This window comes from Chiloscyllium punctatum, chromosome 15 (genome assembly GCF_047496795.1).
Source record: "Chiloscyllium punctatum isolate Juve2018m chromosome 15, sChiPun1.3, whole genome shotgun sequence".
NCBI classification, from domain to species: domain Eukaryota; kingdom Metazoa; phylum Chordata; class Chondrichthyes; order Orectolobiformes; family Hemiscylliidae; genus Chiloscyllium; species Chiloscyllium punctatum.
Genome location: NC_092753.1, coordinates 53,563,458 through 53,583,223, shown reverse-complemented (window position 1 = coordinate 53,583,223; position 19,766 = coordinate 53,563,458). Strand labels below are relative to the sequence as shown.

The 19,766-nt window shown below is 41.3% G+C and overlaps 1 protein-coding gene across 9 annotated transcripts in view; it reads left to right on the top strand.

Annotated features, from left to right (window-relative positions):
• caska (calcium/calmodulin-dependent serine protein kinase a) overlaps nt 1–19,766 on the top strand; it is a 746,802-nt gene that overhangs the window by 670,187 nt on the left and 56,849 nt on the right. For all 9 annotated transcript variants that reach the window (XM_072585162.1, XM_072585159.1, XM_072585161.1 and 6 more), the window contains one exon: nt 7,196–7,384. In XM_072585162.1, the coding sequence (XP_072441263.1) occupies nt 7,196–7,384 (189 nt within the window). The remainder of the gene's footprint in view (nt 1–7,195; nt 7,385–19,766) is intronic.

Sequence of the window (19,766 nt, the reverse complement as noted above, 5' to 3'; positions counted from 1 at the left end):
GTAAATTTGCAGATGACACTAAAGTTGGTGGTATAGTGGACAGTGAAGGTTATCTAAGATTACAAAGAGATCTTGATCAATTAGAATTCTTTAGAATTTGTGTCACAGTAGACAGAGTGGTTAAGAAGACATTTACCGCGCTTGCCTTCATTGCTCAGACCTTTTAAATATAGGAGTTTGGATGTCATGTTGAGATTGTACAGGATGTTAGTGAGGCCCCTTCTGGAGTAGTGTATACAGTTCTAGATGCCATGCTATGGGAAGGATAAATTGGAAAGGGTTCAGAAAAGATCTGCCAGGATGTTGCCGGGAATGGGGGGTTCAAGTTTAAAAAAAAGGCTAGATAAGCTGAGACTTTTCTCTGGATCGTAGTAGGTTGAGAGATGACCTTACACAGGTTTATAAAATCATGAGCACCACAGATAAGGTGAATGGCAAAGGTCTTTTGTTTGGGGTAGGGGTGTTCAAAACTAAAGGACATATTTTTAAGGTGAGAGGTGAATGTTTTACACAAAGTGGATTGTGTGTGGAATGAACTGCCCGAGGAAGTTGTGGATGCAAGTTCATTTGCAACATTTAAAAGACATTTGGATAAGTACAAGAATAGGCAAGGTTTGTCAGGACATGGGCCAAATGCAGACAAATGGAACTAGTTTAGTTTGAGAACTTGGTCGGCATGGACAAGATGTACCAAAGGGTCTCCTGCCATGCTGTATATTTCTATGAAGTCTCTAAATCTCTGAGAGAGATAAACTTCCCTTTATCTCTGTCCTAAAAATAATCCAATTTTTTTAACAGTATTCCCTAGTTATAGATTGACCCATTGACCTTTCCATACCCACCTTGTCAAGACTGTCCAGCATCTTAAATACTTCAATCAAGTCACCCCTCACTCTTGTGAACTCTGTTGTGAACAAGTCCAATCTATCCTGAAACTTAAGATATCACTCTCATTCTAGGTATCAGTGTAGTAAAACACCTCTTAACTGTCTGCAATGCATTTATGTCCTTGCTTAAATAAGATGGTCAAAACTGCAAGTAGTATTTGAGGTGTGGTCTCACTTGTGCTCATCATAGAATCCCATACGGTATGGAAACAGGTCATTTGGCCCAACAAGCCCACACTGACCCTCCAAAGAGTATACATCGCTAAATACAATGGGCAATCTAGCATGGCCAATCCACCTAACCTGCACATCTTTGAACTGTGGGAGGAAACCCACGCAGACGGAAGAATGTGCAAACTTCACACAGACAGTCACACGAGGCTGGAATCAAACCTGTGTCCCTGACACTCTGAGTCAGCAGTGCTAACCACTGGGAATTCGAAGCTACTTGAATGCTGCCTGAACTGCTGTGCTCTTCCAGCACCACTAATCCAGAATCTGATTTCCAGCATCTGCAGTCATTGTTTTTACCTCAGTGCTAACCACTGAGCCACCGTTCTGTATGTAACTGAAGCATAACATTGTTAATTTTGTGATAAAGTCCTCTTGTAATAAGGGATGGAATTCAATTAGGAATCTTAATAACTTCCAACATCTACATGCTAATTTTTAGTGACTCTTGCACTTGAACATCGAGATCCCTCTGCAATAGAAACTGAAATGCTGAAGAAGCTCTAGATCTGTTCTCTCTCGACAGATGCTGCCAGGTCTGCTGAGTTTCTCCAGCACTTATTGTTTTTATTTCAGATCTCCAGCATTCACTGTACTTTGCTTATATAATAGATCCCTCTGCACAGTAGGATTCTGCAGTTACTGTCTGTTTAAGAAACACCTCAGCTTTTTTATTTTTCTTGCTAAAATTGACAATCATGTTTTCCCACATTATATTCCATCTGTCAGACCTTTGCCCACCCACTCAACTTATCTATATTTATCTTTGTCCTTCTTATGTCCCCTTTGCAACATGTGTTCCAACCTATCTTTGTGTCAACTGCAGCTTTAGCTGCATGCCTTCCTTCCCTCATCCAAGTCATTAATATAAAATTTATAAAATCTGAGGCTCCAGCAAGACTTTACTCATCACATCCTGCTAATGAGAGCATGACTGGATTTAGGCCGGGTGCTGGCAGGTGGGACTAGATTGGGTTGGGATATCTGGTCAGCATGGACAGGTTGTTCCAAAGGGTCTGTTTCCATGCTGTACATCTCTATGACTCTATGACCCATTTATGCATACTCTCTGGGCGGAATCTTACACATCCGAATACAGTGGGTATGGCAAGAAATCTGGGACAATTGCATGAGATTGATTGAGATGAAGGGGGCTGGCACAGCCAGTAATGCTGGTGCAGCCGGGGAAAAGGTGGTGAGATGCCTTGAATGAGTGAGTAGGCAGAGCAGAGGACATGTAGGGTTGTAGTGGGGTGGGAGGGAAGTTGAAGTGGAAATTGAGTTGGTGAGAGTGAGTAAGGGAAGATTTTGGATGCAATAATGAGAGAGGTAACGCATCAGCCTTGGTGGAAGACGGTACAGTAGCTGAGGTAGAATTAGAATGAGGTTGCAAAGAGTAAATAGTGGCACTTAGCCAACCGGAGTGGCGGAGGCCATTGACCGTCTTCCTACTGCTGGGGACTTCTCCAGGTGGCGCAGACTGCATTGAACTGGGTGGCAAACTTATACCAGACTGGCAGAATAAGGTGTCATGGCCTCGTCAGGTGTAAGAGGAGGTCCATCTTACGCACTAGCTGGTAGTGCAAATCGAAATCGGCAGGTATGATGTGGTGAGCATCACAGAGATGTGGCTGCAAGGGGATAATAGTGGGAGCTAAATATCCAAGAATATATATCTATCGAAGAAACAAGCCAGTGGGCAGATGGAGTGGGGTTGCCTTTTTAGAAAAAAATGAAATTAAATGAATGAAGTAGGGTCAGATTATGTAGAATCTGTGTGGATAGAATTGAGGAACTGCAAAGGATTAAAAAAAAAGTTGGAGTTATCTAGAAGCTTCTAAATAGTAGTCAGGATTTGGAGCATAAGGTATACCAAGAGATAGAAAAGCCTTGTAGGAAAAGTAAGGTTACATTGATTATGAGGGATTTCAATATGCAGGTGGACTGGGAAAGTCAGGTTGTTAGTAGATTGTATGAATAGAAATTTGTGGAATGTCTACAAGATGCCATTTTGGAACAGCTTGTGGTGGAGCCCACTAGGGAACAGGCAATACTGGACTTAGTGTTATGCAATGAGGCAGATTTGATAAGGGAGCTTAAGGTGAAGGAACCCTTACGAGGCAGTGACCATAATACGATAGAATTGACTCTGCAATTTGAGAGTGAGAAGTTGGATCAGATATAATTGTATTAAAGTTGATTAAAGGCAGCCACAGAGGCATGAGGTAGGAACTGACCAAAAGAGGGGCCTAGAAAAGACTGGAAAGCAATGGCAGAAGGTTCTGGGAGTAATTTGGGGGAGACAGCAAAAATTCATCTCAAGGCAAAAAAAGCCTCCCAAAGGGAAGATGAGGCAACCATGGCTGACCAGAGAAGTCAGGAACAGCATAAAAACAAAAGAGAAAGCATACAGTGTGGCAAAGGGCAGTGGGAAGCCAGAGGATTGAGAAACCTGCAAAGACTAACAGCGGACAATGTAGAAAGAAATAAGGAGGGAGAAGAATAAATACGAGGGTAAGCTAGTCAGTAGTATTTGGGAAGATTGCAAGAGTTTCTTTATCTCAAGAGCAGAAGAGAGGCAAAACTGGACATTGGGCCTCTGGTGATAATGCTGGAGAACTGGCAATTGGGAACAAAGAAATGGCTGAGGAACTGAATAAGTACTTTGTGTCAGTCTTCACGATGGAAGACATGAGTAATATCCTAAAACTTTGAGAGTTGGGGGCAGAAATGAGTAGGCTGGTTATCACTAAGGAGAAGGTGCTGGAAAAACTGCAAGGTCTGAAAGTAGACAAATAGACCAGCTGGGCTACACCCAAGAGTTCTAAAGAAGATAGCTGAAGAGATAGTGAAGCTTTTAGTAATGATCTTTCTGGTATCATTGGATTAGAGAGGGTCCCAGAGAATTAGAAAATTGCTAATGTAACTCCCCCTTTTAAGAAGGGAGTAAGGCAAAAGACGAGAAATTAAAAAGCCAATTAACCTGACCTCAATCATTGGTAAGATTTTAGAGTCCATTGTGAAGGATGTGATTTCTGAATACTTGGAAATGCATGGTAAAACAGGGCAAAATCTGCATCGTTTCATCAAGGGGGGTCATTCCTGGCAAATCTGTTAGAATCCTTTGAGGATGTAACGAGCAGGTTAGACCTGAAGATCTGGACCCCTAGCGGGGTCTCTCGGTTCTGCAATCTGTCAATAATCACTCGCAATTGGTCTGGCTTTTAAGACTTCACTCTTTATTTTTCATACAGTCAAGCACAGAGCGTCTGGAAACACAGAGGTTATATACTTCTGTGTTCGTAGGAGGAGCTGCGCACATGGCTTAAAATAAAGACATTTTAATACTTTTTATAAAGAAGGGAACAGGCCATGATCACACAATACATTCAAACAATTACCAATTAATACATGATACTGCTTTATTTGACAGTTTCTATGTCCAATGATATTTCCTGGGAACCAACTTTATTTTCTAACACTCAGGCCACCCTTATCTCACTAACTGAGCCATTGCACCTACATCTGAAGGGCAGTTTGGATGGCAAGTAATGTCTTATCTAGTCTAGGTATTTCTATGTTTTAAAGGGAGCATTGTCTGCTAATCTCTATTGAAGCAGACTGTGGTTAGTCAATTATGCAGCTTTAGCAAAATTGTCAGTTTGCAGCCTAGAAGCCATTTTGTCATGTTATTTGCATCGAGAAGCCATTTTATTGCCACCTAAGTTATTAAGAGCATCTGTTAAGTGGTTGTTCCTGACAACAACTAGTTACCTCAGCTTGTATTCGGGGTTCAGATCCTCAGACCAAGGAGAGCCAATGAATTTATCTATCTGCACTTTCGGAAGGCCTTTGATAAGATGCTGCACAGGAGGCTGCTGAGTAAGATAAGGGCCCATGGTGTTAGAAGCAAGGTGCTAGCATGGATAGAAGATTGGCTGTCTGGCAGAAGGCAGAGAGTGGGGATAAAAGGGTCCTCAGGATGGAAGTCAGTGATGAGTTTTGTTCCACAAGGGTCAGTGTTAGGACCACAACTTATTACTTTATACATTAATGGTCTAGATGAAGGAACTGTGGGCATTTTGGCTAATTTTGCATCTGATACAAAGATAGGTGGAGGGACCAGTAGTATTGAGGAGGCAGGGAGGCTGCAGAAAGGTTTAGACAGGTTATGAGAGTGGGCTAAGCAGTGGCAAATGAAATACAATGTGGGAAAGTGAGGTCATGCACTTTGGTAGGAAGTATAGAGGCGTGGAGTATTTGCTAACTGAGGAGAAAATTCAGAAATCTGAAGTGCAAAGGACTTCTCTTGAGGTAAACATGCAGATTGAATCAATAATTAGGTAGGCAAATAACCATGTTGTCATTCATCTTGAGAGGACTATAATATGAAAGCAGGGATGTACTTCTGAGGCTATATAAGGCTCTGGTCAGACCACATTACGACCAGTTTTGGGCCCCATACCTCAGGAAAGATATATTGGCCCTGGAACAGGTTGAGAGGAGGTTCACAAGAATGATTCCAGGAATGAAAGGCTTAACATATGTGGAACATTTGAGGACTCTGGGAGTATATTCGATGGAGTTTAGAAGGATATGGGGGGATCTGATTGAACCTTAGAGAATACTGGACAGAGTGGACGTTGGGAAGATGTTTCCATTGGCAGGAGAGACTAGGACCCGAGGGCACAGCTTTAGAGTAAAAGGAAAACCCTTTAGAATAGAGATAAGGAGAAACGTTTTTAGCCAGAAAGTGGTAAATCTGTGGAAATCATTGCCACAGAAGGCTGTGAAGACCAGGTCTTTGATTATATTTAAGACAGAGATAGATAAGTTCTTGATTGCCAAGGGGATCAAAGGTTACGGAGAGAAAACAGGTTTCTCAGCCTCATTTTCCTATCAGCCATGATTAAATCGTGGAGCAGACTCAATGGGCCAAATAGTCTAATTTCTGCTCTTATGGTCTCACCTGGACTAGTGACTGCTTTTCCTGACTATTCCTCATCTCCATCTAAATCGCGATCTCCTGAACCAAGGTCATCTCTAACTATTGTACCAGTACCATCCTTGATTGACAGTGCTACCCTTCCATCTTTACCTAGCTGCTTCTTCTTCTTGAATGATGTATAATCCTCAATATTCAGGACCCAATCTTTGTCATCATGTAACCACTTCTCTATAATGGCTTTCCAATAATTTATTTAAGGTGTTTTGACTTTGACTTGCCATTAGGTTGTTATTTTCCATAAATATAGCTCAAATTACTTTTCAACATTTTTATGAAACTGTCACCAAATAATAACTGACAAAAATTTCTTAGATGTTAGGAATGCATGCATAGAGATTTATGCAGTTAGACTTGTCAGTATTCAATTACTTCATCCCTGGTTTGTCTTTACACCGGTATTTGGCAGCTTGGAAACAAGTCAGCAGGTATTTCATTAGTGGCTGACCATTCAAATTAAAATCATTTCAAACCACCAGGTTCTAATTCAACATTGGCAATTTTCTAAATGTTAAGGTACTTTTTGTTTACAGGTTGACAAAAGCTCTTATTGTAATGTAACTAAGCTAGTGTTTTAAGTTTTGAGAGCTTTAATCATGTGAAGAGCTAGTAAGCAAAGCAAGATCACAATCAAATCTCCTATAGCAACTGTTGCAATGTTGGAAACTCATCACTCAAATACCAATCATTGTCTTAGATCCGAATCACCTTTTCTGATGGGTTACATTGATCCTATGGTAATTCTGAAATTTTTGATTATTGCAACAGCAAACAAAAATTAAAGCTTTTAACAAATGTAACTTTCATTTGCTACTCTAAATTAGGTATTTTGTATGCGACCATTTCTCATTCTTTAAAAGAGAAGAAATTAGATTTGAGGAAGAATTACTTGTACTCCTCTTGTACTACTTGTGGGCAGCAAGTTGGTTTAAAGTACTCCACATTCCAGAGTAAAATATAGCACATAAAGAAGGGATAAGTGAAGAGGGTGAAATGACAGTAGCATGATTAACAAAAGATGTTGTTTCTTTATTCAATTTAATTTAAGTTTTATATTGTTTTAAATAATTAGGCTTTGCTGCAGACACATGATGTCGTGGCACATGAAGTATACAGCGATGAAGCACTGAGAGTTACACCACCACCGACTTCTCCTTATTTAAATGGTGACTCACCAGAAAGTGCGAACGGAGACATGGACATGGAAAATGTAACACGTGTTCGACTAGTTCAGTTCCAGAAAAACACAGATGAACCTATGGTAATACAAAATACAGTCTTCTAGTTCTCTAATTAACTTCATTCATTTTCATCTTAATGAATTAGCAGAGGTAACTAATTATTATATTTGTAATTTTAATGCACAAAAGGCACCCTGGCAGTAAAACTAAGTAAGCAAGTTTATGTTTGCATTCGTGAATAGGCACTTCAAGTGATGGTAAAGAAATTGTTAATAGATATAGTCAGGCTGTACTTCAATGTCATACTAAATCTGAAAGAGACATTAATAATGATTAATCAGAATTTGTAGATTTACTGGACTTATGTATACAGACTAGACAAGTGCATTTTTTTTGTTGACTTAGAACACAAATTTACAAACTTGGCATTTTTAACACACTGGATCATCATTACTAACTAGTTTTGGACATTAACTCAGACATACAATGAATACTATATTTTGGTAGAACAATACATTGCAAGAGTTTAACTTTGTATTTTATTTATCAAGGAATGAATTAACCTTTCCCGAATACAATAATTTTTGCCAGAGAGTATATTTTGGAGCATTAAATTGCAGCCCTATATCTGTTTGAATTATAATCTAATAAATTTTCACAGTTTCATAACTAAACACTAGATGAAGCAGAATAACAAATATTTTAGAATATGCAAACACGAAAGTTCTCCACGATTCCTGCTTCTCTTACAAATCTATTTGGGGATATTTGCCATGGAGTGGATTCAATTCACATAAATTCCACAGTCGCAGGGAGATAGGATAGTGAAGAAGGCGTTTGGTGTGCTTTCCTTTATTGGTCAGAGTATTGAGTACAGGAGTTGGGAGATCATGTTGCAGCTGTACAGGACATTGGTTAGGCCACTGTTGGAATATTGCGTGCAATTCTGGTCTCCTTCCTATCGGAAAGATGTTGTGAAACTTGAAAGGGTTCAGAAAAGATTTACAAGAATGTTGCCAGGGTTGGAGGACCTGAGCTACAGGGAGAGGCCGAACAGGTTGGGGCTGTTTTCCCTGGAGCGTCGGAGGCTGAGGGGTGACCTTATAGAGTTTTACAAAATTGTGAGGGGTATGCATAGGATAAATAGGCAAAGTCTTTTCCCTGGGATGAGGGAGTCCAGAACTAGAGGGCATAGGTTTAGGGTGAGAGGAGAAAGATATAAAAGACCCTAAGGGGCAACTTTTTCACACAAAGGGTGATACGTGTATGGAATAAGCTGCCAGAGGATGTGGAGGAGGCTGGTACAATTTCAACATTTAAGAGGCATTTGGATGGGTATATGAATAGGTAGGGTTTGGAGGGATATGGGCCAGGTGCTGACAGGTGGGACTAAATTGGGTTGGGATATCTGGTCGGCATGGACAGGTTGGACGGAAGGGTCTGTTTCCATGCTGTACATCTCTATGACTCTATAAATGAGTTTCCTTTATTGGTCAGAGTATTGAGTACAGGAGTTGGGAGATCATGTTGCAGCTGTACAGGACATTGGTTAGGCCACTGTTGGAATATTGCGTGCAATTCTGCTCTCCTTCCTATCGGAAGGATCAGTATTTGCAGATGAATGCTGAAATATTATCTGTTATGAAAATAGAGAATATCAATTTATGTCTGTTTATACATCAGCTGGTTGAAATAGAAAGGAGTCATGGCAGATGAATTAGATGCATGTGCAGTTAAGGAATTACATTAATTTGTAGAGCTCCAATACACTGCATCCAAAGAAGAAATATGATACCACTGAAGACAGCAGTGCCACCTTGTGATGTAAATGTAGATTAGAGGTTTATGCTATAAAATACTTACACACTGAAGATGACCATATTTGGGTTTTTATACAAGATAACTTTTTTTTAACTGATAAACAAACTATTGTATTTTTTAAAAAGTGTTTGCAAAAGGACCTTTCACTGAACATGGGAAATACTTGCAGGAATATCATTGTTCTGAATAGTGGTCATAGCAATCAAAAGGATTATTCTACAAAGGAAACTGATTTTAGAGATTACTTTGAATGAATTAAATTGTGTATAATATTTTAACTTAAAAATGTTCAAATATATGTAAATTTGTGATTAGAGTTATCAATGATTTTTCAATCTTGTACAGTACTTCCAAGTGTCGCATTTATATATAACAAAGAATTGAATCTGCAAACCTTTACTACATTCAACAAGTTTATTGGTTAGGTAGCTTTAATTAAACATTTTTACATTTTAATTCGAGAAATATGTTTCTTAGCATAACCCAATCAGAATTTAATACATTACTATCCATTGTATTTTCCATGTTAGTTCTTCCATAAACTTCTCATAATTACTATAAAGTTATATGAGCATAAGAGTCAGAAAAGATCATATGGCCTGTTGAGTCAGATCTGCTATTCAGTATGATCATGGCTGATCTTAAGATTCAATTTCACTTTCCCACCTGCTCCTTAAATCCTTTAATTCATTGAGAGACCAAACATCTGTCTCAAATTCTCCCATTTTTGTTCAAGTAACCATGATCCAAAGGTACTGCAATTCATCATCCAAAATATTTTTACGCATGTCAATTAATTTGTTAATGGTGACCACATGATCCTTCAGCTTAACTTTTCATGTTCTGAACTATCTGTGTCAGCTTTGTCCCTTTTCTACATTTTCTTGTGCTACAAACTTTGGCTTTGAAACTTTTGGCCTATATTAGCTAGGTCAATAAAATTCACTGCCATAACAAGTAGCATTGCCATAAATTTTATCAGGTCACACGTCAGCCTGTTCTTTCCCTCGGCCACTAGCCACACAGGTAAAATGTGTACTTTGATCTTTAACTAACCCATTAAGCTTCTCCGTTAACAAGGCAATGTTGTCCTTTGATTTATTTTTAGAGAGGTCGTAAAAGACAGATTCAAAAGTCTAAGTTGAAGGGTTTTAGGGCCAGTTTGATTATAGCTAACAGATACTGCCTCAGGCAACAGGCTTTCAAGGTTGTTAAAAAAAAACACTTATACAATGAAAGAGGAGTGGCCATTTCTCCCAGCTCAGCTTTTCTCTGGTTTTCTCTAGTTTGGCCCAGGGCCAGCTTTGACAAAGGATCAGTTAGACTCGAAATGTCAGCTGTTTTCTCTCCTTACAGATGCTGCCAGACCTGCTGAGATTTTCCAGCATTTTCTCTTTTGGTTTCTCTGGTTTGGTTTGGTTTTTAGCAGTAGTATTTAGAAGAAACAGATCCAGGCTGGTACTATCTCTCTGACTTCTCTCCTATAAGACCCGAATTTTGATTTTACCTTTTGTGCCAAGGGGTGTTTGTGGGGATTGTCGCAAGTATTGGGAACAGCATTATTAAGTTGGGTAGTCTGCTGGGTTTTCGGATAGGTTAAATTATTCAGTATTCTGTGCTCTGTTGTTTGTGTTTCATTCGGTATTCTTGTAAATAAATTCTGTTTCGTTTAAGTGGTTTGACCAGCCTCATCACTTCTGGGATATCTAACTTAAACAACTAGCCAAGTTAGAGTCTGGGCTACTTTCTTGAATGTTTTGAAGGGGTCTGGCCTGGTCCATAAAACTGTAAAGAAATAATCGACAAGGTCGTCACCAGAACCTTGAGATTAGTTTTGAAATGCAAAAGTTATAATTAATTAGTAAAATACATCAGCTGATTCTGTTTCCAGTGCCCTTTCCTCTAACATCCGTGTAGACACACTTATCACTGGACATGTTTACCTGGTCTGGCCTCATCCATCTTGGTCTTCTGGTGTGACCCTGCCCATTATGTTTTCTTCCACAGCCTGTTCTGCTCTTGCCATTTCCTGTATATCAAGCAAGAGCCACTGGTCTCTAACCTCCTGTGTCTCAATGTACAGCTCCCACACAAATTGTTTCACTTTCCCTCTCACTAGTCAACCCTCACTTTCCTGGCAACCTCTTTTTCCTCTTCCATATTCCTGTGTAAAACTGCAGTGTCTACTTTCTTGAACCCAATTGCTGCAGCTGCCACCTGATGCTGCCTCATTTGCCCAATGGTTACCCAGTTAGATGAGATCTTTACTTTAATCTGCTGCCTCTAGTGATGATAAAGCAGCTTCTACTAATTCCTTATCTGTCGCTTCATATTGTTGTATATGTCCTCCTTGTGATGGAACATAATACCATCAATTCCATACTACCATTATAATTGTGTACTACTTCAAAGGCATGCCCACTGTGTATGTGAATGTGAGCCTGTTGAATGCTGTAGCACACTGAGTGCATATAATATAACATACAATCAGGACCCAGAATATAACATTTCAGTTTGTTTTCAAATTTCCATTTCTTTTTACTGCCCCTGAAGCTGTGTATGGTCACACTCTATCTGTGATGATATTGCTTACCCACAGATTGTCTCACTCCATAACATTCGCTAGCAGAAATTATTGTTAACTCTTACCTACAGGCATTTAAACAAGAATGTCTTAACTACCATGTCTGATGAACTTAAAAGATCCTACCATTCTATTTCTTTTAATCCACTTCCAACTTGTGGATATTCTAACTATAGCTCCCAAGTTTTCATTATTCCAATCAAAACTTTATCTTATATTGGTATGTTAATCAGATTACACCAACTGCGCCAAAGTAGATTCTATCTTTCTTTAACTTAGGCATCTCATTATTACTATTTATTCATGACAATTAGAGACTTTTACTTCCCAATAAAATATTCTTAAAACAAAAGTAAATCATTCCTATTTGATTCTAGATACGAAGATTTCTCCTATGTTAATTTTGTTTTTATATTTGCCTATCTTCAGTTTCCAGAATTAGCCACTAAGTTTTCTTTAATGTTAAGTTGCTTCTTTAAACCTTATTTCTTTCATAGAAATTTCATGTGTGTTCAGCCTTGTTCATGTTTTCTTTCCTTGCAAGACTGGAGAACAAAGGGAGTTGTATTTCTTCAAACATTAGCAAGTCTGCCAGCAGAGTCTCAGTTTCCCGTTTGCTCTTGCTATTAATGACAATCTGACTGAAAATTTAACCCTTAACTAACTGCAAGTGTCTGAACCCCTTCAGCTCCCCATTTTTGTCAATTCTACTATGAGTGCAGCAATTCTACAAAGATTCTACGACAGTTAAACAGGACCACAGTCTGTCTTATACCTCATCCATTGGTCTTGCATTCTCTCCGTACCCTCCATCTGGCTGTGGGAAAGAACCCCATTTATCCTGTGATATCACATAGTCCAAATATTGAACCTCCTTCTCTAACTCAACTTTACCTGAGTGGCTACTTCTAGGAGTTGACGGGTATGTCATAAACCCCCAGATACAGAAAATGCTGGAGAAACTCAGCAGGTTTGGCAACTGCTCTGAAGAGTAATATTGAACTCAATGTTAACTTTGTTTCTCTCTTCACAGATGCTGACAGACCTGCTGAGTTTCCCCAGCATTTTCAGATTTCTAGTATCTGAAGCATTTTGCTTTAATTATTTTAGCTAAGCCCTACTTGATCTTCAGCGAATCCCAATGTGGTCGAAAGATGGTCTAATTATTAGATCACTTCATGTAAATTTCCTGTTGACTGTTTAAAATAGCACCTTTTGTCAAGTTGTTTATCAAACCCCAATTCCAAAACAACTTTGTCCAGGCTTGGCTGTTTAAAACAGTACCTTAATATCAGGGGTGCAAGCGTTTGCAGTTAATTTCGGGTTTGCCCATTGTGTAACACTGTTTCAAAAGATACCACATGGCCTGACTGGTCAAGTTCCCATCTCTAAAAGGTAAAGCCTTTAATGTAAATTTGAGATCTGATTTGATTTTTGTAAGACCAACTGCTTTTCAAAAACAGTACAAACAATGGACAAGATTATGTTTGTATATTTGTTTACTTTTTTCTTAAACAATTTCCAACTTTTAAATTCAAATTGATTTAATTTAATTTATTGTAGTCACATGTACCTAAGTACAGCGAAAAGCTTTGATTTGCAAGCAGTACAGGCAGATCATAGCAAACAAGGACATACAGATCATAGGGTGCTTAGACAGAGCAAGACATACAGGTTACAACTGCGCAGGAAGTGCATAAAACAAGATCAACATCAGCAAGATCATTATTGTTTGAAGTTAGAGAGTCCATTCATCAGTCAAATAACAGCAGGGAGGCACCTGTTCTTGAACTTGGTGTGTGTGTCTGTGTTCAAGCTCCTGTATCTTATGCCTGATGGAAGAGGTTGTAGGAGGGCATTACCAGGGTGGGAGAGGTCTCTGATGATGTTGGCAGCCTTTCTGTGGCAATGAGAAGTGTAAATGGAATTCATGGATGGGAGGTTGGCTTCCATGATGGTCTGGGTTGTGCAAACAACCTTCAGTAGTTTTTTACCCTCCTGGACAGAGCAGTTGCCTTACCAGGCCATTATGTATCCAAATAGAATACTTTCTATGGTACATCAGTAAAAGTTGGTGAGAGTCCTTGCGGAAATGCCAAATTTCTTAAGCCACCTGAGGAAAAGGCATTGTGCATTCTTGACTGTTGCATCTACGTGGGAGGTCCAGGACAGATTTTTGGTTATCGTCATTCCTAGGTAGTTGACGTTCTTGACTCTCTACACCTCAGTTCCATTGATGTAGATGATGAGCTCCAAAGTTGAATATTGGTGTCAGAAGTGGGATATCGCAGAAATTGAGGCATAATAGCTTTAACTTTGAGAAGCAGTAGATTGTAACTAATCACATTGAGTAATTCCTAAGTAAAACAATGGCCCTGAACTTCCTGAGAATGACAGTTAACAGAAAAGATAGGACTATCAGTAGCTTGAAATTGTAGAGTGTAATGGAAAATGCAAGCATATTCTAGATAGACTTGCGAAAGATTTCTAAAAGGAACAATTGAGTTTGAAGCTTTCAGGAATAAGATGGTTTTAATGCATCTGTGTTTTTCAGCTGGATAGCAAAAACAGACAACTTTGGGAGTTAGCAAATAAACTGCAAAGAAAAATGATAGCCAACAGGAAAGCACTATATTATACAATAAAGTGTGTCGCATGAGGAGAAAACTGCTATTAGCCCCAATAGTGGACTTGGAAAACAATTTACAGACAAAACATACTAAAATAAATGGAAAGTTAGAACATGAAACCGACTTCTCCCCATGTTTAGCTAAAATCAAACAGTACAGCCACAACAACTCTCTGAAGAGATAGAAGCTGGCTACTATCTCGAAAATCAAGGTTGGTACATCTGGGCTCTGTTGAAAGTATTTGAGAGTGCTTTCACTCGAGCATCAAAGACTGAGGGATGACCTTATAGAGGTTTTATAAAATCATGAGGGGCAGTGATCGGGTGAATAGCTGAAATCTTTTCCCCAAGGTTGGGGAATGCAAAATGAGAGGTTTAAGGTGGGGGGGGGGGGAATTTAAAAGGGACCTAAGGGGCAATGTTTACACAAAGAATATGGCGCGTGTATGGAATGAGCTGCCAGAAGAAGTGGTGGAGGCTAGTACAATTACAACATTTAAAAGGCATCCGGAATGGTATATGAAAAGGAAGAATTTAGAGGGATATGGGCCAAATGGGAACTAGATTAATTTTGAGTATCTGATTGGCATGGACAAGTTGGACTGAAGGGTCTGCATCCATACTATACATCTCTATGATTCTACACTGCCTCTCTAAAAACTGGCATGAGAAAGAAATTAAATGTTTGGAGAGAGTGAATTTACTTTTTGATCTTAATTTAAAAGCAAATTTTCTGAGTTGAGAGAAACTCCATTTGTTCCCAAAATCGAAACATTAGCTGAAGTTTGCAAATATCCAGTTTGAGACTGACACACTCCATACTCCATGAAGAGGGCATTACTTTGCAAGCTGAGGGGGGTCTCCATATATTGCATGGACTATATGACATCTCCAGGTAAGACAAAAGTCATAGGCGTACGCTTCTTAATCAACACTATCTGGTGCTCAGATGCGGCGACCCTGGCACTACTTCCCAGACCTACAGTACCTTACAGTGAAATGCCATCCCTACTATCTGCCATCCTGACAGCAGTCTACATATGAAGGGCTTATGACTGAAACGTCGATTCTCCTGCTCCTCAGATGCTGCCTGACCTGCTGTGCTTTTCCCGCACCACACTCTCAACTCAAATCTCCAGCATCTGCAGGCCTCACTTTCTCCTAGCAGTCTACATATCACCCCATGCAAATTTGAAGAATTCCCTGGATGAAATTTACACTGCTACAAATGCTCTGGAGACTAAATTCCCGAAGGCCTTATTCATCATGGCAGGCACCTTCAACTAGGCCGACCTCACGAGGGTGCTGCCAAAATACCACCAACATGTCTCCTGCCACACAGAAGGACCACTGCAACAAATGCATCAAAGATGCCTTGCGTTCCATTTCCCATCCATACTTTGGGAAATCAGATCATAACGTTGCATTCCTCTTCCCAGCTTACAAGCAGAAGCTAAAAGCGGAAAATCCTCTACAGAAAGTATAACATTGCTAGTGTGAGGTAGCGGAAGAGCTTCTCTGGCACTGCTTAGAATAGGTGGACTGCACCATATTCAAGAACTCAGTGGACAATCTGGACTAGTATGCCACCACCATCACGGACTTCATTAGCCAGTACGTGGAAGATTGCATGCCAAAGAAGTCAATCTGGACGGAAACAAACCCTTTGATCCAATTTGTCCATGCCGATCAGCTATCCTAAACTGATCTAGTCCCATTTGTCAGCATTTGACCCAAATCCCTCTAAAACTTTCTTATTCATGTATCTATCCAGATGCCTTTTAAATGTTGTAATTGTACCCACCTCCATCACTTCCCCTGGCAGCTCAATCAGCTCATGCACCACTTCTGCGTGAAACTATTGCCCTTCAGGTGCCTTTTAAATCTTGCCCTTTCACCTTAAGCCTTTGGACTCCTCCACCCTCTGAAAAAGACTTTTGCTATTCACCCTATCTGTGCCCCTCATGATTTCATAAACCTCTACAAGGTCACACCTCCAAACCAAAGGAGTAGCCATGGGCACCCGCATGGGCCCTAGCTATGTCTACCTCTTCGTTGGATATGTGGAACAGTCCATCTTCTGCAGCTACAGTGGCACCACCCCCACCTTTTCCTCCGCTACATTGATGACTGTTTCGGCGCTACCTCGTGCTCCCACGAGGAGGTTGAACAGTTCATCCACCTTCCACCCCGACCTCAAATTTACCTGGACTGTCTCAGATTCCTCCCTCCCCTTCCTCGACCTCTCCATCTCTGTCTCAGATGACCGACTCAACACGGACGTATACTATAAACCGACTGACTCCCACAGCTACCTAGATTACACCTCTTCCCACCCTGCCCCCTGTAAAAACGCCAGCCCATATTCCCAATTCCTTCGCCTTCGCCTTCGCCGCATCTGCTCCCAGAAGGACCAATTCCAATACCGAACAACCCAGATGGCCTTCTTCTTCAAAGACCGCAATTTCCCCTCAGACGTGGTTGACGATGCCCTCCACAGCATCTCCTCCACTTCCTCCTCCTCTGCCCTTGAACCCCGCCCCTCCAATTGGCACCAGGACAGAACCCCACTAGTCCTCACCTACCACCCCACCAACCTCCAGATACATCGGATCATCCTTCGTCATTTCCGCCACCTCCAAACGGACCCCACCACCAAGGATATATTTCCCTCCCCACCCCTATCAGCGTTCCAGAAAGACCACTCCCTCCGCGACTCCCTTGTCAGATCCACACCCCCCACCAACCCAACCTCCACTCCCGGCACCTTCCCCTCCAACCGCAAAAAATGCAAATCTTGCGCCCACACCTCCCCCCCTTACTTCCCTCCAAGGCCCCAAGGGATCCTTCAATATCCATCAGAAATTCACCTGCACCTCCACACACATCATTTACTGCATCCGCTGCACCCAATGTGGCCTCCTAATTATTGGGGAGACAGGTCACCTACTTGTGGAACGTTTCAGAGAATACCTCTGGGACACCCGGACCAATCAACCCAACCGCCCCGTGGCTGAACACTTTAACTGCCCCTCCCACTCCGCCAAGGACATGCAGGTCCTTGGCCTCCTCCATCGCCAGACCATGGCAACACGACACCTGGAGGAAGAGCGACTCATCTTCCGCCTCGGAACCCTCCAGCCACAGGGGATGAATGCGGATTTCTCCAGCTTCCTCATTTCCCTTCCACCCACCTTTTCTCAGTCCCAGCCCTCAGACTCAGCACCGCCTTCTTGACCTGCAATCTTCTTCCCGACCTCTCCGCCCCCACCCCCTCTCCGGTCTATCATCCTCACCTTAACCACCTCCCACCTATCGCATTCCCAACACCCCTCCCCCAAGTCCCTCCTCCCTACCTTTTATCTTAGCCTGCTTGGCACACCCTCCTCATTCCTGAAGAAGGGCTTATGCCTGAAACGTCGATTCTCCTGCTCCTTGGATGCTGCCTGACCTGCTGCGCTTTTCCAGCAACACATTATCGGCCAAGGTCACACCTCAGCCTCAGACACTCCAGGGAGAATTGCCTCAGCCTATTTAGCCTCTCCCTATAGCTCAAGCTGTCCAATCCTACCAATATCCTTGTAAATCCTTTCTGAACCTTTTCAAGTTTCATAAGATCTTCTCTATAGCAGGGAGACCAGAATTGAACGTAGTATTCTAAAAGTGGCCTCACCAATGTTCTGTACAACCACAACATGATGTCCCAACTCTTACACCCAGTGCACTGCCCTATGAAGACAAGCGTGCCAAATGCCACCTTCACTACCCTGTCTACCTGCAACTCCACTTTCAAGGAACTATGCACCTGCACCCCTAGGTCCCTGGTTTATCTTACCAAAATGTAGCACCTCACATTTATCTAAATCAAACTCCATCTGTCATTTCTCGCTACATTAGCCCATCTGATCAAGGTCCTGTTGTAATCTGAGAGAACCTCATTCTTGCCCACTACACTACCAGTTTTGGTGTCCTAGAGTCTCACATGGAAACAGACCTTTTAGTACAACTAGTCCACGTTGACCATGTTCCCAAACTAAACTAGTCTCACCTGCCTGCAGTTTGGCCAATATCTCTCCAAACCATTCCTATTCATTTACTTAACCAAATGTGTTTTAAACATCATAACTGTACCTGCATCCATCAATTCCTCTGGCACTTCATTCAATTCACATTCAAATCATTTATATAAATTACAAAAAGCATGGACCCAGCGCCAATCCTTGCAGGTTACCGCTGTTCACAGGTCCCTAGTCTGAAAAAACAACTCTTTCGCAGCACCCTCTGTCTCCTACTTTCACGCCAGTTTTGTATCCAATTAGGCAGCTCCCCTTGGATTCCTTGTGATATATCCTTGCTAACCAGTCTACTATGTGGAGCCTTGTCAAGTTCCTTGATGAAATCTATATGGACATCTTCTACCACTGTATTTCGCAAATTTAAGATTTTCATGCCAGGGTTTATCCATCTCTCTTCCAGTTTGGCATGTTCCCAAGTTGATGTCAGGTGTCCCAAATGCACCTGCTTCCCTCACCCTATCTCTTAAATCCATTTGATACTCAACTGGACTGTCTTCTGATCAGCTTACTGCACTACCTATGGGTGGTAAACAAGCTATACAAACCCATATATTCACTATACTCACTGTGCCTGGATGGATGCAGCTGGACACCATCCAGGACAAAGCAGTTCACTTGGTTGGCACTGCATCCACAAGCGTCTACTCCCTCCACCACCGATGCTCAGTAGCAGCAATGTGTACTATCTACAAGATGAACTGTAGAAATTCACCAAAGATCCTTAGACAGCACCTTTCAAACCCACGACCACTTCTATCCAGAAGGATGGGAAGACATAGGAATGCAACCACACGAAGTCCCCTCCAAGCTGCTCACCATCCAGACTTGGAAATATATTGCCGTTCCCTCATTGTTGCTGGGTCAAAATCCTGGAATTCTCACCCTGTTGGCATTGAAGGTCATCCCCTAGCAGGTGGACTGCAGCGGTTCAAGGAGGCTGCTAACCACCATCTTCTCAAGGGCAACTAGGGTTAGGCAATAAATGTTGGCCAGTGACCAATGTCCACATCCTACAAATGAATTTTTAAAAATTGCCGTGCCATGCTGTTGGTTCAAGACAAGTATCCTGTTTGTGTTTGTTATGTTGCGGTAAGTTCTAATGACAGACCACAGGAGTTTGAGTACAGATTTATGATCATTAAGTCAAGCAAAGGGAGAGTTTGCTCTAAATGAGCAAGAATGAACTCTACTGAATATAAAAAATTCATCACATATTCATTTTTTGCCTCATTCCATTAGTAAAATTCCAGCCTTGTCAGTATGCAATCATACAGTAAACAGGAGTTTTAAGCCTTGGGTATGTACTTCATTCACCCAAGCAAAGCCTCTTACCTTGCACCAGCCTGGCTGTA